Below are 24,449 nucleotides of genomic sequence, written 5' to 3'. Positions count from 1 at the left end.
ATATTTTTGAAAGATTTAACAAGCATTGAAACAATGTATATTTTATTCATTTATTTACATTTTTAAAGAAAAATTTTTCTAAAATTTAATATTTTAAATTTCAAGAAACAGTGTATATGTTAGAAAAATAAAGTAATTCCTATCATCTGGAATTGAAAGGATCTGAACAGACAAAATGTAGAGGCTACTTGTATTGAGAAACTGAGAAATCTCTTGCTGCTTAATCTTTAGCCCACTTCTCAGTATAATACATCTTTTTTTTTGCAAGTTTTCAAGCTTTTTAACTTGACTGCCTTTTCTTTCCAGAATTATTAACAACTATCGTCCTCTACAAGACTTTGTTCAAGCCAAAGTTAGAATAAAATAACAGATTAAAATAACTACCATTAGTCAAATCTGCCCCTGCCTTACTTCCTCTTGCTCCTTTCCCCAATTTTTAATTAGATAGTTTATGCTTCAGGTGGGTGGTTTGGGGGTTTTGTTTCCTGGGGGGGTTTTTGTTTGTGTTATTGGTTGGTTGGTTTTCTTGATTTTTGCGTGTCCTTAGCTCCACACAGAAAATTTTAACTGAGTTCTCTAGACTTGTCAGGCATAACAAGTCATGATAACTTGATATCAGAAAAAACATGGTAGCTTTTCAATTAAAACAATAGATTTTTTTTTCAATTATAGAGATTTTTTTACCATATCTTTCCAGATTTATTTATGTGGTTCAGGTTGTCTAATTGCATTTAACATAAAAAAAAAAAAGTGTGGTAATAAGACCGGGGTAACAGGAGTAGCCCAGGCTTCTGGTCAAGATTGGCAGCGTGGCAACATTCTTGTGGAATGTAGATTTTTAATACCAAAGCATTATGCGTCATACTTAATTGATTTGCACCTAGTAACTCAGTCAGTGTTGCTCAATGGATCGGTGAATAAGTTATTCTTAATACTACTTAAAAAAACACCAAAAACACAAACTTAGTAGCCCAACCTTATTTATTTCAGACTTTTAGACTTTTTGGAAAGATCATTGCTTTTAATGCTCGGTATATTTTGTCAAGTGATCGTTCACTTGCAGTGGAGTAATTGTTTTGTTTTGTTTCTATTAGGAATCATTGGAGAAGCAGATAAAACACCCAAAGTGCCTTATTGCGGATTTTAGCAAACCTGAGGTAAATAAACACTTCAGAGGTTTTAAAAGAGGCAACAGAGTGGGGGATTGGGATTAGTAAGAGATTATAAAGTTAAAATGGAGTAACCATGTATATCTTTCTGTAAGATTTTCTTGATAAAGGTGGTTTCACATATGTAAAGTGGATTCCCAAGGATTAAAAACAAATTTATGTCATGGAAAAATGTTAGAGTAATAGGAAAAAGTTTTGTAATGATACACTAGCTTTGATAGTTAAAAGACAATTTCAATAACTAATGCAAAGGTGATCTTATTAAAAGATTTTCTGAACTATGTTGAGTTTCATATAATAACTCATTTTCCCCAGAAAATCTTGGAAGCATTTGTTCTGTTTTTTCAAACCACTGGATATAATTTTGTAGCAGTGAATGTATTTGTCATAAGGAAAGAATTATATTAACAGTTTCCAAATATATAAATGTTGATAAGGGAAAAAAATGATCATGTACAAATGTTCTGTTGCTGTTGTTTAATTGCTATTACTCTTAAGTTTCATATAGATAACCTAGTAAAAACTAGTCATACCACCCGGGATTGAGACTTAGATCTATTGCTTAAATATTCTTTACTGCCTTGAAGTCAAGACATTTAACTTCTCTAAGATTCAGCTTCCTCTTCTGTTAAATAGAGATCATAATAATATTAAGCTAATTCATTTATTGTAATGATCAGGTTAAATAATGTTTTAAAAGCACTAGCACAGTGCCTGGCGCATATAACGTTGATCAATTTTTAATGTTCTAAATAGGCACCTTTAGAGATTCACACAGCTATGCTTGCCTTGGACCAGTTTCAGGAGAACTACAGTCGCAAGCCAAATATTGGGTAACATTCTTTGTTTAAAATAACTTTTCTTTATTCTAAAAACAGTATTTCAGAAATTATAGATTAAAAAATTTTTAAAGTAACTAAGCCTTTAATAATTGCAATACCAGTAGATACTTCAACTATATAAACATTTTTATGACTTCTTGGTCTGTTTTCTTTTGGAACAGTGAGATTAATTTATAAAATTAGAATTAAATAAGAATTTTCCCATTCTGAATTCTTCAAAAGCTATATAACCTTTTAATAAAGTCTGAGATTAATTGAATTATGAATGCACTTTGTAAATTTTTTACCTTCTAGCCTATTAAATCAGAAGTACTGTCACAAAGTGTTTTTTCCTTATAAATTTAAAACTAAATCTTATTTATATACTGTCCTTAGGTGAGCATGATTTTGAAGTAATGTTTTTATAAGCCAGTGTTTAAGTCAGTAAAGCACTTGTGCTCCTACCTGTTAGCAAATTCCACATTTTTAAGACATATTTCTTAAAGTTTAGATTTGAATATGACCTATTGTTTATAACAATTGTGAAAATTAAATTTGGGTACTTTGTTTTGAATCCTAGATGCCAAAAAGATTCAGAAGAGCTGTTGAAACTAGCAATATCTATAAGTGAAACCTTGGAAGAGAAGGTGAATATTCAAAGTTATGGCTATCAAAAAATGTGTAACGTATCCAGCTGTGCTACTTATTGATTCTGACAATAAACAAGTTACTTGACTTCTTTCTGCTTTAATTTCTAAATCTATAAAATGTGATTAACCTGTCTCAGAGGTTGTTGTGAACATTACATAATTTAATTTTGTAAAATACTTAGAACAGTATGTGGCATGTAGTAATTAGAATTTGCCACTGCTGCTCTATTTTTAGTGTCAGTATCTTCTCTTCTGATTGATTTGGTTTGTCAACTAAGTATATGTAACCCACTATATAAAGTCATTTACTTTCCTATGTATAAATCGTCTCTTTTATAAATTATATATTCATATCTCTTAATTGCATTTTGCTTGTCATGTGTGGACATATCACCTAGAAAATGAACTTTTTCATGTTATGGTACCACAGCCTGCTGGCCAACAGTGTCATTTTAGCAGATGTAAATAGAGCAATGTTTGTGCAATTATTTGAAAATCGTGTTGTCTTGTTCTTATTTTATAAAAATGAGGGGGAAATGAAAGTTTTAACATTAGTAAGAATATCTCATATATTATGTAATTAAAACAAGAAAATAATAAATATAGTGAAAACAATCACTAGTCATAAGTGAAACACCTTTTATTGCATATATAGTGGTTAGAGAAATGTATGATTTCACTCATATGTGGGATATAAAATAAAAAGCAACAATTAAACAAACATAAACAAACACAAAAACAGACTCCTACATACAGACAACAGAAAAGTAGGTTACCAGAGTGGAGGGGACCGGGGCGGGGTGAAGAGCATAAAGGGGATCAAATCCAAGGTGATGGATGGGAGAGGCTAGGCTTCAGGTGGTGCGCACACAATAGAGTATACACACGTCATGTTACAAAGTTGTACACCTGAAGTTTGTGTAGTGTTATTAACCAACGTTAACCAAATAAATTTAATTTTAAAATACAATAAAATAGCCAAAGTATAAAGTTAAAAAGAAAATATGAAAGCTAGAAATAGATTGTTGAAGTCTGATTAAAAGGAAGGATGTGATTAGGAATTTATCATGTTTATTGATAAAGTTAAGAAAATATGAAAGCTAGAAATAGATTGTTGAAGTCTGATTAAAAGGAAGGATGTGATTAGGAATTTATCATGTTTATTGAGATAAAACTTAAAGTAAATTCCACCCATTTTAGGTGTACAGTTAGTTATACAAAATTCTGTATATAATTAATTCAGCTGTACACAATGAATTCAGTGTCCAGTCACTATTTTCTTCCATTGATTATTTCAGTTCTTTTGTTAGTAGCATTCTATTTTGATTACTCTTGCTTTATAGTAAATCTTAAAATCAATTTTGGACTCTAGTATATTTCTCAGAAAGAGACCAGAGTAACAATATTCCCTCAGTTCTTACATGTTTTAATTTTTTTCTATAACTTTCATACTTGAAAAAAAACTTACTAAGAAACTTATTTTTAGAAACATCTCAGTTTTTAAGTATGATCATGAGAACTTTGTGATTAGCTCTTAGATTAGTATGCAAAAGTGCCACTCTGCTCAATTTGTTTCTAAACTGCCTTATTTTTAACAATGTCTTGCTTTTCACACTTTTACTTTTTTTTAGTTTACCACTTAGAGCACAAACTAATAGCAACTTACCATTTTTATGGGTCATTTTATTTTTATTTACATTTATCTATGTTCAAGGATTTTCCATCGTTTTCATTAGAACCTTTTTTTAAAATTCAGGTTGTTTCTAAATATTGACAGACATCAGAGAACTGTTATTTAACAAAAACTATAAATCTTACCTATTTCAGTTAACTCTAAATGGTGCTGTTGTGTAACATAAAGAGTCAAAAAGCAAAAATAACAGGTATTGATAAAGAGAAATAATGCTTAGGAAACTAACATGCAACTGGGTCTTTTATTGTTAGATTAGAACTTCTTTAGGACTTAAAAACTATTTAGTAGAGAAACTGAGTGACTTTTTTTGAAATTAAGCTATAAAAATTCTCACATTGTCATTAAAATTTTGAGTGTACTATGTGAATATTGTTAATATTATTGTCTTTCATGGCTTATATTTCAGCCTGACATAAATGCTGACATTGTACGTTGGCTCTCGAGGACTGCTCAAGGCTTTTTACCCCCACTTGCTGCCGCAGTAGGAGGTGTTGCCAGCCAAGAAGTATTGAAAGCTGTGACAGGAAAGTTTTCTCCTTTGTGCCAGTGGGTTAGTTCTGTATTTTAATATTATCTTATATTTAAGAATTAATTACCCATCTATATAATGAATCTCTGTTTTGAATTTTAAAATTAATGTATTATAAAAACAACCTTGCCCTAGCTGGTTTGGCTCAGTGGTTAGAGTGTTGACCTAATCGAAGGGTCCCAAGTTCGATTTTGGCCAAGGGCACATACCTTGGTTGTAGACTTCGTCCCCCGCCCCGGTCAGGGCATGTGTGGGAGGCAGCCAGTTGATGTATCTCTTTCACATTGATGTTTCTTTCTCTCTCCCTCCCACTCTCTGAAAAGCCATGGGGAAAGTATCCTTTGGGGAGGATTTTTTTAAATAAATAAATAGATAAGAATAAACGCAACCTTAAAATATTTTTTGATGCATGAGAGAGATATAATATGCCATCCAAAATTTAATTCTATGATTGAAACTGATACAATCATATATTGAGGTTATTGGACTGTAACCCAGTGTTGCATTCTAGGAAGTATTTTCATTTGTGAGAATGAAGGAATGAATTTTCTATCTTTATACTTAGTCTCCTATGTTATTACCTTAGCATTCATGGGCTCTCAGGATTCTGGAATCTTTGGCATCATGAGTCTTCAGATTCCTTTTCTAGGTGCAAGCTTTTAAAGGTAGAAAACAAGGGAATGGTAGATTTGAGAACTAGATAGGGTAAGAACACAAGATGAAATTTTTTTTAAAAAAACTCATTTCTGTTACCAGAAGTAGTAATTGGCAGATGGTGTCACAGGATACTCTTCAGGCCTTTACTTTTTGAAACACTTAAAACATTGTGACTATAACACGTATCACCTTTTATGTTTTAAGAAGTATCCACATAATGCTATTTTTATTAAGATTTTTTTTTTTTTTTCTTAGAGAAGAAGGGGGAGAGAGAGAAAAACATCTCTGTGATGATACATCCATCAAGCTGCCTCGTGCACACCCCCTACTGGGGAATTGAGCCATGTGCCCTGGCCTCAGGAACCCAGTTGGCAACCTTTCAGTGCACAGGACAATGCCCAACCAACTGAGCTACACCGCCCAGGGCTGCACAATGCTATTTTTTTCTTTATTAATTAATCTTTTTTTTAAAAAAAAAAAATAATACATCTTTATTGATTTCAGAGAGAGGAAGGGAGAGGGAGAGAGAGAAACATCAGTGATGAGAGAGTTGTCATTGATTGACTGCCTCTTGCACGCCCCCCACTGAGGATCGAGCCTGCAACCCAGGCATGTACCCTGACTGGGAATCAAACCTCGATCTCCTGGATCCTAGGTTGATTCTCAACCACTGAGCCATGCCCGGCTTTATTGTTGAAAGTATTATAGATATCACCCTTTTCCCCCCCAATGATCTCCTCTACCCCTCATCTGCACCCGCTTCCCCCACCACCGGCCCTCGGCACATCATGATCTGTGTCCATGGGTTATGTATACATGCATGTAAGTTCTTTGATTAATCTCTCCCCACCCCCACCTTCCCACTGAGATTCATCAGTCTGTTCCATGCTTCTGTATCTGTGGATCTATTTTGTTCCTCAGTCTATTTTGTTTATTAGATTCCACATATGAGTGGGATCAGGTAAAACTGGAATCAGGAAGAATCAGAAAACCTAAATAGGCCAGTAACAACAGATGAAATTGAAGCAGTAATAAAAATCCCAGCAAACAAAGGCCCTGGTCCTGACGGCTTCACAGGAGAGCTTTCTAATTCTTTAAGTTGTAGGGTTAGATAGTTTACTAAAAATTTTTCTTGCTCTTTGAGGTAGGCCCGTAGTGCTGTGAACTTCCCTCTTAGTACTCCTTTCACTGTGTCCCATAGATGTTGGGTGATTGTGTGTTCATTTTCATTTGTTTCCAGGAAGTTTTTGATTTCTTTTTGGATCTTATTGGTAACCCATTCATTGTTTAATAACATATCTTATTTAGCCTCCATGTGTTTGAATGTTTTTGAGTGTTTTTACTGTAGTTGATTTATAACTTTGTGCCCTTGTGATCTGAGATACTTGATATGATTTCAGTCTTCTTGAACTTGTAGAGACTTGTTTTGTGTCATAACATGTGGTCTATCTTAGAGCGTGACCCATGTGTACTTGAGAGGAATGTATATTCTTCAGCTTTGGGGTGAAATGTTCTGTAAATATTAATTAAATCCCTCCGATCTAATGTGCCATTTAGAGTCACTGTTTTTCAGTTGACTTTTTGTTTGGAAGATCTATCCAGTGAAGTCAGTGGGGTGTTAAAGTCCACAACTATGACTGTATTGCTGTTGATCTCTTCCTTAAAGTCCTTAAGGTTATTATTGATAGGTCCTTATTTATTGCCATTTTAAATCTTTATGCCTATGTTTCTCTATTATTATTATTACAACATGTCCTTAACATTTCCTGCAATGCTGGTTCGGTGTTGATAGACTCCTTTAGCCTCTTTTTGTCTGGGAAGCTCTTTATTTCACCCTCTATTTTGAATGATAGCCATGCTGGATAGAGTAGTCTTGATTTCAGATACTTGTTTTGTATTACCTTGAATACTTCATGCCATTCTCTTCTGGCCTGTAGAGTTTCTGATGAGAAGTCAGCTGACAACCTTATGGGAGCTCCTTTGTAGGTAACAGATTGCTTTTCTCTTGCTGCCTTTAATATTCTCTGTCTTGAATTCTTGGCATTTTAATTATGATGTGTCTGGGCTTCTTTGGATTCTTCTTGCTTGGGACTCTCTGTGCCTCCTGAACTTGTGTGGCTTTTTCCTTCACCAGGTTAGGGAAGTTTTCTGCCATTATTTCTTCAAACAGGTTCTCTAACCCTTACTTACTTTTGACCTCCTTTGGCACTCCTATGATGCAAATATTGTTACGTTTCATGTTGTCCCACAGCTCCGTTAAACTGTCCTCCTGTTTTTTAATTGTTTTTTCATTTTGGTTTTCTGATTGAGTGATTTTTTTCTACCCTGTCTTCTAATTCACTGATCCAATCCTCAGCTTCCCCTAAGCTGCTGTTCATTCCTTCCAATGTTTTTTGTTTCCACTATGTCATTCTTAATTTCCTTTATAGTTTCTGGGTTTTTTTTCATGTTGTTGAGCATCTTTATGATCAGTATTCTGAACTCTATATCTGATAGATTGCTTATCTCCATTTCATTTAGCTGTTCTTCTTGAGAATTCTTTTGTTCTTTCATTTGGGGCTTGTTTTTTTGTCTCCCCATTTTGGCTGCCTGTTTGGATTTGTATCTGCTAGGAGTTCCAGTCTTTTGGATGGTCTCTGGTGCAGGCCAGTGTTAAACGCTGTTTGTGACTGGCCTTGAGAACCCTGTTTGAGGTTTTCCATACTTCATAGCTTCTGGTTTCCTCTGCTGGGGCTGGGTGTGCTTGGACAAGACCAAGATGTGCACCGAGGTCTGCTTTTTCAAGCCCTGGGTCCAGAAGTAAATCAGGCAAAGACTCATAGCACTCTGAGGTCTGCCTCTGCCTGCAGTCTGATTAATCTGATTATCTGAATGAGCCTCAGGCTGTAGAAACTCCTCTGGGTAGGGCAAGAGGTTTTCCAGCAAGGTGGGGCAATTGCTTCCCCTTTAGGCAAAAGCTGCTTGGAAGGTAAATGTCTGCCTGTGAAAGATGTCCTCTACAGTATGGGGGAATGGCCCAGTACAGGAATCCAGAGGGGTGCCTTCTGAGCTCTATCTCCAGAGCCCACAACCCTAGATTCTCCTCACAGCTCCAGTCCACTCTGTCCTCCCTCTGCTGGAGCCCAAGGTGAGTGGCTGCACACAAAACCTTGTGTATTAGCTCTTTCAGAGGGTGCCTGCAGTTCCAGTCATCTCGCAGACAGAAACCCAGCTGCTTTTCACAGCCAGATGTTATGTGGGCACCTTTCTCAGTTCTGGTGCTCTTGGCTGGGGAGCCCAGCCTGAGGTTTAAGCCCAGAGTCGTCAGTGGGAACCCCCCACAGCTGAGATATCCGTCCGGACCTTCAACTGCTGCCTGTGGGGGCCCCGCTAGCTCTCTCACCTCCGTACTTCCTACAAGTCTCTGTGATCTCCACTTCTCATCCTTGGTTATGACGGTGCTCTCCAGCTAGTCTTCAATTGTAGTTGATTATTCAGAGTGGTTTTTCTGTATTTTAGTTGTAATTCCAGTTTGGTCCCAGAACAGTGTCAGTGTAGCTTTCACTCAGTCCTCCGCCATCTTTAATCTCCTGCACAGTGCTATTTTGTTGCTGAATTATTTGATTTATTTTAACACAGTACAGTTCATTTGAAAAAGTCTGGATTAAATAGCTGTTAACATGGGAAATATTAATTATGTTAATAATATACTGTGTTATAAGTAAGTAGTAACCATTTGGTCATGTTCAAATTTAGCCACATTAAGTAACTTAAATGAAAACAGGAGTGAAACTTAGTTCTTTTTTTCATTAACTTTAACTAATTCTGCTTAGTATTTTTTAAAGTGCTGAAATTGTGGCTTCCTAGATCATTTCCTCTATAGTGAATGTAATTATAAGTGACATATAGTATACCCAAGCTGGAAAATAAATATAGACTAGGCATTTTCTTATCAAAGAGTAATCAAATTACTATGGGGGGCACAAAAAATAATTTTCCTCTTACCTTCCAAGTTCTTTTAGCTGAGTTATTAGTCAAATTAACATGAGATTCATTAACAGGAAAAAAATGTCCAAAATTCATTAAGTATGTACGTGCGGGGTGCCATAAGAGTATGAGACCCCAAAGAGGCATTGGGCAGTTGAGACTTATATGCCATCTGGACAAAGGAGAGGGAGACAGGAGCCTGGGATTTCAAAGGGAAAGCAGGCAGTGTATAGATAGATGAGAAAGATCAAACATGTGGTAAACAAATTCTTGCTAGGAGACAGGAAGTTCACCAAACAGGCTTTCCTACATTTCTACCTTTCTGCCACATTTAGTTTATGTTGCTAAGGTAATGCTTCCTGCCTTTCAGCAGGTTTTTCCATCTCAATTCCTTTAGGCAGATCAAGGGAGAGAGGGTCAAAGGTTCTTTCTGAGTCTTTTGTGTCCTAATAACCAACTTAAAGTCAATATTTCAAAGAGTATATTTTGTGGTCACAAAACTGGTCCCCTTCATTAGTTATTCAGATATACCTAAAATTAAATAGTGCTTCCAGAGTTTTTATGTAGTTATATAAAATAGATTTGGAGGTGAAGTATCCTTTTGTTTGTTAAAAAAATATCTTCAAGATGGCTAAATTACACAAATCAAATTATATCTTTTAACAAATCCTGCAAGTTTAATCATTGTTTTGATGAAAGAATACAGGAGTGTGTATTGTATTAAAAATTGTTATTTTAATCTATTATTTTATTCTAAAATGATATTTTATCCTTATTTTCCTTAATTATTAAATAACTACAGAAGAAAACTAATTTTTCTATTAATTTAAGTTTTATACATAGTAAGTTATATTTTTATCTTCTACTTTAAGTTATACATTGAAGCAGCAGATATTGTCGAGTTCCTAAGCAAACCTGAACGTGAAGATTTTCTCCCACGGTAAAACTGTAATTTCTGTTGCTTTTTTCTTAGTTGTATATTTGTAAGAGGCAATTAGTTTAAAAGAGTTTTTGTTTAAACATGCAGTTTATTTAAATTAAATGTCTTTTCTGAAGCCTAGCTCATTTACTTCCGCAGTTGTTTCTTCCCTATTTAGAGGTGACATGTCATAATAATGCCATATGTCTTTACCACTTTATAAATAATGAATATAAACTTTTAAATTATATATATTTTGATAATGGTTAACATTCAAAATACCATTCTGATGAACAGGTACTATCTGCAACTTTTATTTGTATCTGTCATTCACCTTTTTGAGTCACAGATCTCTGAGAATCTGATAAAAGTTTATGGATTCATTCTCCCCAAAATATACATATCCCAAAATTTCTGCCTTCAATTTAAAGTACATTAAATTTGTGTTAACAATGAAACTAGTCTTAATAATGTTTTAAATGTCTTTATTTTTTTGGTATGTTCTTTTCTTCAGAGGAGATAGATATGATGCCTTACGAGCCTGCATTGGAAACACTTTGTGTCAGAAGTTACAAAATTTGAGTATCTTCTTAGTAAGTATGATAATGATGAAAAGAGATAGTATATGCAAACTGCTATTGTATATCATCAAGTTAATTTGTTAAAGCAGATTTGAGTCTAAATAAGTACAGTTTCTAACATAGTAGACATTCGGTAAATCTTTAGAACATAGTTTATAAACTATGGTTGGCAGACCAAATCCATCTTCCTGTGTGTTGATGAAGTTTCTTTGAGACACAGCCAAGCCCATTCATTTATTTATGTTTTGTCTAGGATTTCTTTTATACTATGATAGTAGTTTGAGTGGTTGTAACAGAGACCATATAGCCTGCAAAACTGAAAATATTTTCTGTCAGGCCCTTAACAGAAAAAGTTTGCCAACCCCTGATCTAATGAATTAATATATCTAAAATGAAAATATGAGCATGATAGTTTTGAACATTACATAATTTTCTAGAAATACATTAATATTCGTTGGGGTGTTTTTTCTGTCATTTTTTTCTTTTCTCACGAGATGAAGAAATATGGAGGTGGATTCTGTCTTTCTTAAATATCCAAGGAATCTTTTTTAAATTAAAATGTTGCTCTGATGTTTTGTGCTGTTTGTTTTTAGCTTAGATAGAAAAATGAGCTCACTTTTTGTTTGGAATTTTAAAATGTTTTCTGTTTAAAGGAAAGGTAAATATTGTGCTTTTTCTTACTTGGTTTATACTTTTTTTGTGTGTAACTGAGACAGTTAATAATGGCATTGTAAACCAATTAAATACTTTAAAATGAATCAAAATGTTCAAATTATTTTTAAAAGTGTGTATTTATTACAAGTTAGCATTTGATGAAATTACGATGAAATTGCTCTTTATTAAGGAGAATCTCTGATATATTTTTCTGCTCCATAGGTAGGATGTGGAGCCATAGGCTGTGAAATGTTAAAAAATTTTGCTTTACTTGGTGTTGGCACAAGCAAAGAGAAGGGAATGGTAAGATAAAAATTCTTAAGAGTTAAAAGTTTATACATATTTCTGTTGGTGTCTGTTTTTGAACTACATAGATCTGAAATATTGGCTTTTGATCATTAAGCTAGAAATTGGAAGATTTGGATTCTACTCTGGCCACTTGTCAAAAGTTATGTGACCCTGTGGCAAATTAATTCTTTGCTCCTAAATTTCTTTCTCTAATACTGTGCAGGTGATATTTATACCTACTTCATAATGTTATTGTTAAGATCAAATGTGAAAGGGCTTTGCAAATTCTAAAGCGCATTAATAGTTACTATTTTATTAGATACCACTTGTTCATTATTAAGTAAATCTTTAAAATGGGAGAAGCTAACATTAGAAAGTTGAAGACTATTCAGATATAATTTCAGTTAGTGATTATCAAAAGAAGAGGGAATAATGTAAACATGGTATACAGTTTAAATTTTTAAGACTATCAGTGTGAATTAATTGGGAAGCCAAAAAGAGACAGGTGTGTTCAAGTAAATCAGAGGCAAACATGAAAAGAGAGATTACCTAATAGGCTTCTCATCAACAAGAAATGCACACCTATAAGATAGGGAAGCAGATCTTCACAGTGCAAAGGCAAATTACTATCAACCCAGATTTCTATACCTGGCTTATCTTTCAAGACAAGTAAAGGTACATGGCAAGTAAAATGGTGAAAAAATTACCACTCATTGGTTCTCGCTGAAAGAGTTATTAGATAACATGAGCAGTGCATGAAGCAAGGGTAAGTACAGGCATTTGTCAACATTCTCGGATTGATTTTTAAAACGTTTAATTAAAATACTGTCTGATTTGGAAGTGGGATTGTTAAAAATAAGTAAAATGTTCATTGATAACATGGAAAGTAGACAGGAGACTTTAGATATCCTCTAATTGATCAGGAGCAAGATATTTTAATTAACTTTAGATAAGTCACATATGCATGTTAAAATTTTTAATATAACCACATAAAAATAGATGTTTAACTTGTTTGACATGTTTCTTTGCTAAACATTAATTATAATTAAGTGTAGGTATAAAAAGAATAGTAATGGTAATCATTTTGGAGTACTTGTATTCATATAACTTTTACCAGGCAAAATAATTTAGAATAACTGTAGGAGTTGTTTTAGTCATCGTGAGCAAAGAGTAGATTTACGCTTATTTGTCATATAATTTCACCGTTTTCTTTTCTTGATACTAGGTTACAGTCACGGATCCTGACTTGATAGAAAAATCCAACTTGAACAGACAGTTCTTGTTTCGCCCTCATCACATACAGGTACCTGCGCTCTCAGGTTTACTCATCTGCATGTTAGCAGACAGGAGAGCTGTCTCTTAATACATGGAAAAGGGCGCTTGACAGGGACAGTGTGTTCTTTATTAAAACCTCAAATTATCAAATAATGGGAATGATTAGTGACAAAAATTTATTTTTTAATGTAAAAATGGGTTTTGCATTGATTTTTGGATATTAAAAGCTGAGTTGGGAATTGTGGGCAGTATTTTTTTTCTTCCCATTTTGTAATTACCAAAATATGTCTGCATATTGAATTTTAGAAAATAAGTATGTATATAGAAACCGACTCTCTCATTTGAAGTGTTCACATGCAGCACTTACAATTTTATGATCTTCTGATCTTGTTTGACTAGCATCCTTTTATATTGTAAAATAATGTTTGTTTTCAGTCTTTTTCATAGAGAGCAAAATATTTAAGTCAGAGAAAAAAACAGTTTAGTCAGTCAAGCAAATTTGCTCTTACTTTAGAAATGGTTTTTCACTTTATTTTTTAACAACTCATATAATCATAGCTAACTAAGCTTTAGAATGTCATAAACAGAAAAGTAACTCAAGTACGTGGCATATTTAACCTAATTGCCTCACCTATCCAAATATAAAGAATTAAGTAACAGGTTCTCTCATGAACTAAAATGTATGTCACAAAATTAATTAACTGTGCATTTAACTTATAGAAGAACTTGGCCTATTTATTCTTATTTTACTGACTTTTAACAAAGTTTCTGCTTTGTATGTATACTAACAGCACTGAGAAGTAAAAACATGAGTGGAACAGTGAGAAGAGACAGGAATACCATCAAAACTAGATGCATTTAGAGAATATTATTTATTTCTCAGATTTCTAACAACCATTCAACTGTAACTCACTAAATCTTATGGACCAAGCTATTCAAACATAATAGTCTATAGATATTTAGCGTCAGAGCCAGTACTTCCAAATGAACTTTGATGACACTTCAAATAATACTAATGATCTTTAAGAAATGAGTGAATTATATTTAGGGTACTCTTTTTTTAATAAAACTCAAACATATGTAATAATATTTTTATTTTATTTTATTCCCCATGTGTTAGATTATCATACCTGTGAGAGCTTATTTTATGCAGTTTGAATTTCTGATATTTTTCTAAATGTATTCTCTTTTTTTTCTGGGCACTTAGCTGATTCAAACCTCATAACTAGGAAGAACAATGTTTTTTCAGTTGGACTTTTAACTAGTTGTTTTTTTGGGGTTTGTTTTTTAAATTGATTTGAGAGAGAAACATCAATGTGTTGTTACACTTATTTATGCATTCATTGGTTGATTCATGTATGTGTCCTGAACGAGGGTCCAACCCAGAGCATTGGCGTGTTGGGACAATGCCCTAACCAACTCAGCTACCCGGCCAGAGCCTAACTAATTTAAGAACTCTAGAGCAGTTAGCTATAAAAGAGAAGTTGTTTAGATTTCTATTAATAATGTGTAAATTATTTAGACTAATATGAACTATTAAATGTAATATGACTGCAATGAATGCAATTTCGACAAACTAAAAAATGGAAATTGATCTCATTACTCTCACCGTATATATATTTTCCAGAGTGACAAGAATGTGTAAGTTCAATCATAGGCTGTCTTTTCTGTTTAACATTTATTTCTTCTGTTTTTGTTATTTGTGTAGAAACCTAAAAGTTATACTGCTGCTGATGCAACCCTGAAAATAAATCCTCAAGTAAAGATAGATGCACACTTGAACAAAGTATGTCCAGCCACTGAGGCTATTTACAATGATGAGTTCTACAATAAACAAGATATAATTATTACAGCATTAGATAATGTGGAAGCCAGGAGATATGTAGACAGGTATGTAACTGAAATTTAGATTTTTATTTTATTTTTTTTTAATGTTTTTACTGATTTTAGAGAGAGGGGAGCGAGAGAAAGAGAGAGGTCAGTGTGAGTGAGAAACATCAATGGGCTGCCTCCTGCACTCCCCTACTGGGGAAAAGGGAGAAATGATGAATGCATTGTTTGGTGGTAGTGTTTGTTTCCTAAAATATTGTAGTCAAGAAGTCACCAGTGTATGAAGTCGTCAGTAGAAAGTGGTAGGGTTTCCTCTGCTTACATTGTTATTGCTCACTTTTATGTTGCTTGTTTCCTATTGTCTTTTCAAATAGCCGTTGTGTAGCAAATCTACTGCCCCTCCTGGATTCTGGAACAATGGGCACTAAGGGACACACTGAAGTTATTGTACCTCGTTTGACCGAATCTTACAATAGTCATGTAAGTGAACAATTTTTTTAAAGTAATGTCTCTTTATATCATAATTTTTTTGTCTTCATCAGTCCAAAAATTTGATTTAGTTTTTCTAATCCTATTTTCATCGATGCCAGTGATGTTCATACATATGTGTATGTACAATTTTAAGAACATAGCTGAACTGATTTTTGTAAATCATAAAAATTTTGATTTAGGGCTTTCTGGAGTCTATTTTTTGTTTATTATTTATTTCTCAGATTTCTAACAACCATTCAGCTGTAACTCACTAAATCTTAGGGACCAAGCTAAATATATATGTTTTTTCTATAGATGATATATAGATATAACTTTTTTAAACCCCCACAAATAATCTTAAGATACTGATGAAGTTGGATACCACTTACCTAAGAAATAATTATAGGCCTTAGGATTTAAAGAAAGACCAACCCAAGTCATAAAATAGAACTATATTTTTTTATAAGTGTAAATATAAATATCCCTTTATTTAATGAAAATGTTTAGTTTAGTAAAATTTCAAATTTTTTCCAAAATTTGTTTTCCCATTTACTCTCATGAAATCAGAAGTTTACATAATAAAAACATTATAGTAGACAAATTGATAAGTTTAATTTGAAAGAAATTAGATGAAGGAAATCATGATATGTTGGGTGTCATATGGGAAATTTTTCAAAGTAGAGAATATTATAAAATTCCAAAAGTTCCCTTGATTCTCTCGTTCTACATCTTTCCCAGACTTTCTCCTGTATTCTCTGACTTCATACTCAAAATGAGAATTTAATACTCTATAGCTTACCTCTTTTGGCTTATGTTTCATGGTATTTCAGAGATGAACAAACTAAAATATAAACCTACAAGTAAAAAGAGACAAAGTGAGTTATTTTACATTGGGTAAACCAATAAGCATAGTCCAAATATACCCTATATAGGATGGATTTTTTTCAGTGGTTCCTGTTTTACATGAGACAGCATATGCTTTTGCCATTTACTTTACACACTTTCTACTAAAAACTGTACCAAGCATCAAGGACACATTCATGCTCCCCAGTTTTTTCCTCCATGGAGAACTCATGGTATGCTGAGCACTATACTATATTGGGGATTCTTGAATTACTTTTCATAATAGGGAGTGGTATAAAGTTTTAAATGTATCCTTGATTCCTGGAAGGGAAAAATTAGTTATATATGGTGATCTGCCATGAGTACTACATGGTGCCAAATGAGTGCAGAGATAAAAGTGATAATAGAATTCATGTTTGTTGTTACATTGCTATTGACAAGTAGATTAAGTGTCAAAAGAATAACTTGCCTTGTTAGTGCCCAGAAGAGAGAAGATATAAAAATGTTGGATTTCTTTTATTTTTGAACTTTATTTTTTTAATGGTCTTAAAACATTCAAGTACATTCAATAAAAAATTGCCATTTCTTCTCTTAACTGTCTATTGTCACATTTTATAAATTAGCGGGACCCCCCAGAAGAGGAAATACCTTTTTGTACTCTAAAATCCTTTCCAGCTGCTATCGAACATACTATACAGTGGGCAAGAGATAAGGTAAGAAAGGTGTTTTTTTTTAAGGAATTTTTATTTTTGTATAAGAAAAGATATTTCCAACTTTCAATTAGACTCTTTTTATAACTTTTTTCCCTCTTTTCCATAATAGTTTGAAAGTTCCTTTTCCCACAAGCCTTCGTTATTTAACAAATTTTGGCAAGCGTATTCATCTGCAGAAGAAGTCTTACAGGTAAAAATCAATATGTTTTAATAGAAACAACACTTTGTGTAATCTTATTTTCAAGTTCCCTGCAAATGGTTTATTTTACCTCCTTAAAAAGGTATTAAAGAGATTATTATTGTTTGTAGTAGGTAACTAAGGAATGTTAAAGTTAGCAGGTCACAAATGACCTTTTTTAGTTTCTTTCTTTTTAGTTTGGTTCAACTATATGGAGTTGCCAATATTTGACCATGTTTGACCCACACAACATCAGTTCATATGGTTCAACCTAAAAAGCATGTTACAATAATGCTAGGAGAGCTACAAATAATAAAATGGCGTGTTAAGCTCTTTGAGTTCTAATGAAACTTTCACAATTGGACAGTAATATCTTAGACTTATTACTCTCATGGTGAGGGCACTTCAAAGATGTTTTCTTATGTTCCTTTAATTCTATATACTAAATGCTAGCTTTTTTAGTATGAAACATTATTCTTGTTACTTCTTTTAGTCAGAACATAATATAGTACTAATAGCTAGCAAGACATGAGAATACTTGGGAGACAAGAAACTTTAGAGTTAAAATTTCATGTGCTATTTTTTTCTGTTTCCCCTCCAAAAAGAGAAAAAAGAAAAGAAAGGCAGTGGCGAGGAGCAGGAGGTGGCACTTTAATACTTCCGGGGGTGGGGGGAGCTGAGAGATTAATTGGAAATGCATTTGTTTTATTTTCTCTCATTCTAGAAGCTACAAACTGGACACAGTTTAGAAGGCTCCTTTCAAGTTATTAAGTTACTTAGCAGAAGACCTAGAAATTGGGCCCAATGTGTAGAATTAGCAAGATTAAAGTTTGAAAAATATTTTAACCATAAGGTAAGTATGCATTATAAAACATTAAGAAAAGGTCTCTCCTTGGCTTATTTAATTACTACCAAATTAATTTCATTGACTGAAATGTCTACTCTTTCGGGAAGCTTTTCAGAAATAAGAAGTAAATTAGGTGAGAACAGATGCTGGGCACACAACTAATTTCTCTTTGAATGTTACTGATTAAACTTCACTCATTGGCTCGTTAGTTATACATTTAATTGATCCTTTCCATTTGCAAAATTGGGTTTTAGTAGCAATTCCTTCGGGAGTATAAGAAATACATTTCATTAGTAGTCTAAAAGTAGTTTGTTTTTCAGAGTAAAGCAAGAGGCTGAAAAAATAGACATCCAATCATAAATTTTGTTGCAATTTTGCCTTCCCCATCCTATCTGATAATCATATTTTGTGTCTGTTTCCTCATTTGTAAAATGGGGGTAATAAATTGATACCTAGTTCATAGGGCAGTGATGCGGCTCAAATGAGTTAATACAAGTAAAGTGTTTAGAACAGAATCTGACCCATAAACACTAACATTAGCTGTTATTCTTACCTCTGGCAACAGTGGCTAGAATGTGTCCTGCACTCTCGTTGAGTCTCCTCCTCTCTTTAGGTTTTTTTTACCTATTGGGATATAAATTAAGTTCATCTTTTTAAAATTTTGATTACACTAATCCCTGTTTTTCCATTTCTTCTTGGCCCCGCTGCTTGGAAAAAGTGGTCTCCACTCACCATTGCAAAGTCCTCGTCCAGTAAATGTCTGTTTCCCATCGCTGTTCAAGTTACTCTTACCCTGGTTATCAGTGCCCTCTCGTTTCTAGCTTGCAAGACCTATTTTTATTCCCTGCCTTTTGTAGGTTTTTTAAAAACTTTTTTATTATGGAAAAATTGAGAAATATAGAAAAAATAGTGTAATGAACTCCCATGTAGTCCTCATGTATCTGTTACTAAGGTTGAACAGTTATCAACTCATAGATAATCTTGTTTTCATCTATAACGCCGCCCAACATACCCTTCCCCGGATGGTTTTGAAGCAAATCTCAAACATATTTTAAAATACAAAATAATATATATTTTACTGGTTTAATTTTTTGTTTTAATGATTAGCTCTTTGAAAGTCACAGAATAAATGTAATCTATGCCACTATTTCTGTAAAAAGGGATGAAATAATCTATATTTTTGTTTGCTGTAAATGCTGTTACCCTGAAAATAAAAAGCCAAATTGAGAGACAATAAGCATTTAGATGATATCCAAAAGAATAACTATTTAGGAAGCACTGATTGAGGCAGAAACTAGAATAGTGTTTTTATTAGGAGGTGAAGGCCAGGGGTATTCATGAGAAGGAGAAGGGGCAAGATTACATGAATAGAAGGGAAAGTTTTTTGTGGGTCTTAGTACTCTAAAGAAGGAATTTCTGTAGATGCAGATACCACCATAGCGTTACTAATTCTAAAGAATGTCTTTTTAATTTTCAGTTTAGTGGTCATAATGCTTCCTTGTTAGCTTTGCAAACAGTTGTTTGGAATACAGTACTGCCTTAGGCCCAGTCCAGTGGTAATTTTGCCCAATTTTATTATTCCAGAGGTTTGAGGGTTAAGACCTGCGAGTCAGTTTCTCTGGGATGGCCACTCAGACTCCATTTTGAAATGGCTTTGTGTACATTATTATTTATTTATTTTAAATATATCTTTATTGATTTCAGAGACAAGAAGGGAAAGGAGGAGAGAGTGACATCAATGATGAGAGAGTCGTCATTGATCGGCTGCCTCCTGCACGTCCCCTAATGGGGATCGAGCCTGCAACCCAGGCATGTGCCCTGACCAGGAATCGAACTGCAATCTCCTGGACCCTAGGTCAATGCTCAATTGCTGAGCCATGCCCGACAGGGCTGTTTTAAGTGTTGATTTTAAAATAACAATAGAGCTTATTCCAGGTATTGGGCTGGGGTAGGGCAGCGTGGAGGGGGCAGTGACAGAATCTAGAATGGACAGATAGAGTACAAGAGTAGCTGGGAGACTTCACTGTGTATCTTTGTGCATTTTAATTTTTTTTTTAACTTCATTTTTTTTTTCTTTAGGCTCTTCAGCTTCTTTATTGTTTCCCTTTGGATACTCGATTAAAAGATGGCAGTAAGTATAACTCAGTGTTGAGAAGAAAGTTTAATGTAACTTATTACTGGCTGCCTCCATTTAAAATAATATTTATATCTTTTCTTAGGTTTGTTTTGGCAGTCACCAAAGAGGCCTCCTTGTCCAATAAAATTTGATTTCAATGAACCTTTGTAAGTATTTCTATCCAGTTTTATATGTATTTTTATTGTAAATCTTTAACTTTGTATAGGTTTATCTTACTGGGAGAAAATTTCAGACTCTTTAATGTTAAACATAGGCTGTCCAGTCAAGCCAGTCACAACCCTTTCCTCACAATCTATTTATTTACTCTCTTTGGTAAATAACCTCATTATTTTTATCTTTTCTAAAGTGAAACTGAAGGGTCACCTCTTTGACTTTATACATAAAGTTAAGTGACAGCAGATGTTTTCTATTTAATGAAGCTAGTATATAAGAAACTTAAGTTATTTGCGGGTAAAAATGATTACTACTAAATTCCTCCCTAAATAATCTCAAATTAATTTTCAAAGAGTTGGTCTTTGAGTGAATACCTGTATACCTATCCATATGAGATATATACTTTATTTATACACTCACATATACATACACACACACACACACACACACACACATATCTATGTATAAACAAACAGTTGCAAGCTTTCCTTTATGCTTAGTTTTTCATCTGGTGCTTATTTTAGGCTTCTACTCACCTAATCCTGACTGCTTCTCCTATTAAACTTACCTTTCTTTGTTTTTAAACAAACTCATTTGCTTAGTTTAAACCTGATACACACTTTATAAAACCAAATGTGTAATTTTTTTATGAATTAAAATGAATTTTCTTTCCCTAGTCTAATTTTTCTTTTTCCGGCCACTTATATCCCCAAAGTAATAATTGATCACTACCTAAATATCAGTGCTTATGAGGATAAACATCTGATGATTTCTCTCTATAGCTTCTGCAATGCTTAGGTCTAAGTTAGGCAGAACTTCACTGCCTGACTTAAAAAAATCCTGTAACAAAAATTCTGTGGTTATTTTTCTTCAGCATCTTAAAAGGCTGTCGTTTCTGATGAATTAAACATCTTATTTGAAACTGTGTATTCACATTTTGTTTTATATTTTTAATTTCAAAAGGCACTTCAGTTTCCTCCTTAATGCTGCAAAATTATATGCTGCAATCTATTGCATTCCATTTACAGAAGAGGTAAGATATTCTTCAAGCCTTAGCAAATGATACAAAGCCAAGCTAGAATTAAATGACTTACCAGCTATTTGCATCGTCAAAAGGTGTTTATATATTATGAGAATTGTTCTTTGATACAAGCTTTTTATTATGTTGTATTGTTGCCCATTCTAACATAGCAAAAGCTAAATCGCATTGCAGCCTTACTAAGTAAAAGAAAGTTAATTTTTCTTCCTGAGTTTAAGTAGTGAAACATATTTATAAAAGCAATCTTAACTTTAAAACATTTATAACCTATTAACTTCGATTGTAGTTACTCTGAAAACCCAAAGGGAACTATTTTTTTTAGCAAATTTAAAATATTCCTTAAAGATTCTCATTGTTAACATTTATTTGGCTTACTTTATGATACTTTCTTATATGCTTTTCAGGAAATTTGAAAATGCCACCTCATATTGACTTTTCTTAACGCTTATCATATCTATTCTCTTAGGCATTATCTTTATTGACTAAAGGATCTAACACGGTTTTATTTGAGAGGCAAATTTGCATTAGTGAATGTTTCCCCACAAATGCATATTAGAACTAAATAAATTGTTATACTTTTATGTAGGCTGAATGGGGAAATATGAACCAGATTCATAATTAATACTGGCTATTTTAGATCCAGACCCAAATGGATCTAGCTATTTAGGATCCAGATAAAAATGTCTGTTGTAGATTAATCCTTTTTAGAATTAATATATAATAAGATATACCGTACATGTCCCATAAAAATAGTGGCATTCATTCTAGTATTCTTTTTGTAAAAAGAGTTGTAGTTTTGTGATGTGCCATAGGTGACCTCAAAAGTTTTTCTCAGTTTTTCCTAAGCAGCTTCTTAGTAGTAAATACTGATCTGATAACCTTAAATTTACCTAAGTTCATCTTGAACCATTTAAATATTTTCCTATTTCCAAAGGTATGAATTCCATTTACTTACTTATTTATTCATTGAGTATAACTTTATGCAGGGAGCATTTTGAAACAATGAAGAGATAGTCCCGGATCTTAAAGCACTCAGTTTGATAACAGCCAGTCATAAAACTACCTTTATAAAAATTTGTGGAAAGAACTGATTTCAGGTTTTTTGACAAATAAGTAGTTTTCACACGTACCACTTTCCCCCTAGACTTTATGGTTGATACTTCTATAGAAATTAAGGTAAATATCATAAATGGATGTAGTCTGAATAGTCAAATGATAAATTGAGTATTTTTGTATGAAAAAGGATTTTTTTATAGGATGTTTTTAGCTTCAAATTCAGAATTAAAAGAATAAGTTTGTTGATAAAATTACTTCTTAAAACAACAGGACATATCAGCAGATGCCCTCTTGAATATTCTTTCCGAAGTAAAGATTCAGGAATTCAAACCTTCCAGTAAGGTATGTTTAAAAATCCTTTTATTTAGCAAATAGTTACTGAACTTCTATGTGTGTCAAATCCCATTTTAAACCTGGAGAATCCTTCAGTGAAAGAACAAAGCAAAATCCTTGCTCTTGTGGAAGTTATATTCTAGTGGGCCAGAGGTGGTCTAAAAAAAGGGGGAGGCAATAATTATATAATATTGCAAAGCAGGCATTGGTGCTAAGAACTAAAAATAAAACAGGAAAAGAAACAAAGCATGATGGACCTGGTGACACTGCATATGGAATAAAAGGGGTAAGGCTCTCTTACAAGGTAAGTTTGAGCTGAAGCCTGAAAGAAGTGAGGGAGTGAGCCATACTGTTACCTGGTGAAAGAGCAATGCAGGCATCAGGAACAGGTGCAGAGGATGGACTCAAAAGACCAAAATTTTTCTGGAGGAGAAATATGTAAGATAAGAGTGGAAGACAGTAGATTGGAGAGTAAGTAGTTGGAGTTGTGATAAGTACTTTGTGTTTTATTGTGAAATAAACCAGTGGAGAGTTCTGGGCAGAGGACACAATGTGACATATTTAAAAGGATGACTCTGGCTGTTGTGATAAGAATGATGAGACAAAAGAGGGGAAACAAGAAAAGGTATTAAGAGGTTTATAGGCAAAAGATGATGATGGTTTGAATGAAGTAATAGGTAACGGGAGAGTTGCGATAAGGGGTTGGATTCTGTGTATATTTTGCAGTAGCCCTGACGGATGTATAAGGGATTGGAATTGGAGTGGGGGGGGGGGGGAGATAAAAGATTGTCACTTTCTTATTTGAAATAAGCAAGCTTAATAGCTGAGCAAGGGGTTGAAGGAGGAGAGAAAAGGAAGTTTGACCACAAAAAGATGTGAAATAATCGCCCAGGGTAGTGGGAAAGCCACTTAACTAAAAGATGTAGAATTGTGAGACGGCACTGCAGATCCACTTAATGTTGATCAACTTAATGTGTTCCACTGAATGTGGCTGGAGAAAAGGCAGTTAGCTGCTTTGGCGCTACTGTAGAACAGACAGAAAACTGGATATAATAAGGGTTGGGATTTTGCCAGGCAAATATGTTGGAAAGAGAGAGAGATGGGGGAACGTGAAATTTAGGCAGGGTAAATAGGGAAGTTTGAAAATACTAAGTTTTTCCCCCCCACATGTTCATTCTGTACCTTTTTATATGCACTCTAAAAGTCATCCAGAAAACAGCCTTCTGTTCCCCTTACCCTTTAGTTATACTGGAAAATGTGGAATAATGACTGTCTCTCTGCTCAGTTCAAAAAGACATGGTGTGTGCAATCTTCCACTCTGCATTCTTATTTTCAGGAAAAGGAAAACTTGTAGACAGATTTTGTGCAGTAGATGAGTTTGGGGAATGAAATGTTCATGACTTGTAGCTTATTAAGAATAAAAGTACAGAAAGGATAAATAGCATTTCTATATAAAGAAGATTCCTAGCCCATGTTTTGCAAATGAGCAAAGGTGCTTTGAAACCAAGGAATCATGCATCAATAACTTTACTAGTCTTTGTTGCACTTCAATATGTTTTCTGGCCTGCCTTTTTTTAAATCAGTGTTTTTGGGGTAATAAATTATCCTTAGTAACTTAGCTAGTTTTAATGTGAATTATATAAGTTT

At 33.6% G+C, this 24,449-nt stretch overlaps 1 protein-coding gene across 2 annotated transcripts in view; it reads left to right on the top strand.

Moving 5' to 3' along the window:
- UBA6 (ubiquitin like modifier activating enzyme 6) overlaps nt 1-24,449 on the top strand; it is a 67,513-nt gene that overhangs the window by 32,066 nt on the left and 10,998 nt on the right. For both annotated transcript variants that reach the window (XM_081141731.1, XM_081141732.1), the window contains 17 exons: nt 1,095-1,157; nt 1,926-2,002; nt 2,571-2,637; nt 4,740-4,883; nt 10,358-10,425; nt 10,919-10,997; nt 11,862-11,942; nt 13,153-13,230; nt 14,911-15,092; nt 15,407-15,512; nt 16,970-17,059; nt 17,169-17,249; nt 17,962-18,090; nt 20,164-20,215; nt 20,304-20,367; nt 21,338-21,407; nt 22,740-22,811. In XM_081141731.1, the coding sequence (XP_080997857.1) occupies nt 1,095-1,157; nt 1,926-2,002; nt 2,571-2,637; nt 4,740-4,883; nt 10,358-10,425; nt 10,919-10,997; nt 11,862-11,942; nt 13,153-13,230; nt 14,911-15,092; nt 15,407-15,512; nt 16,970-17,059; nt 17,169-17,249; nt 17,962-18,090; nt 20,164-20,215; nt 20,304-20,367; nt 21,338-21,407; nt 22,740-22,811 (1,503 nt within the window). The remainder of the gene's footprint in view (nt 1-1,094; nt 1,158-1,925; nt 2,003-2,570; nt 2,638-4,739; nt 4,884-10,357; nt 10,426-10,918; nt 10,998-11,861; nt 11,943-13,152; nt 13,231-14,910; nt 15,093-15,406; nt 15,513-16,969; nt 17,060-17,168; nt 17,250-17,961; nt 18,091-20,163; nt 20,216-20,303; nt 20,368-21,337; nt 21,408-22,739; nt 22,812-24,449) is intronic.

This window comes from Miniopterus schreibersii, assembly GCF_964146895.1.
Source record: "Miniopterus schreibersii genome assembly, chromosome: 1".
Taxonomy (NCBI): Eukaryota; Metazoa; Chordata; class Mammalia; order Chiroptera; family Miniopteridae; genus Miniopterus; species Miniopterus schreibersii.
Note: the sequence above shows the minus strand (reverse complement) of the source record. Positions and strands in the feature narration are given on the sequence as shown.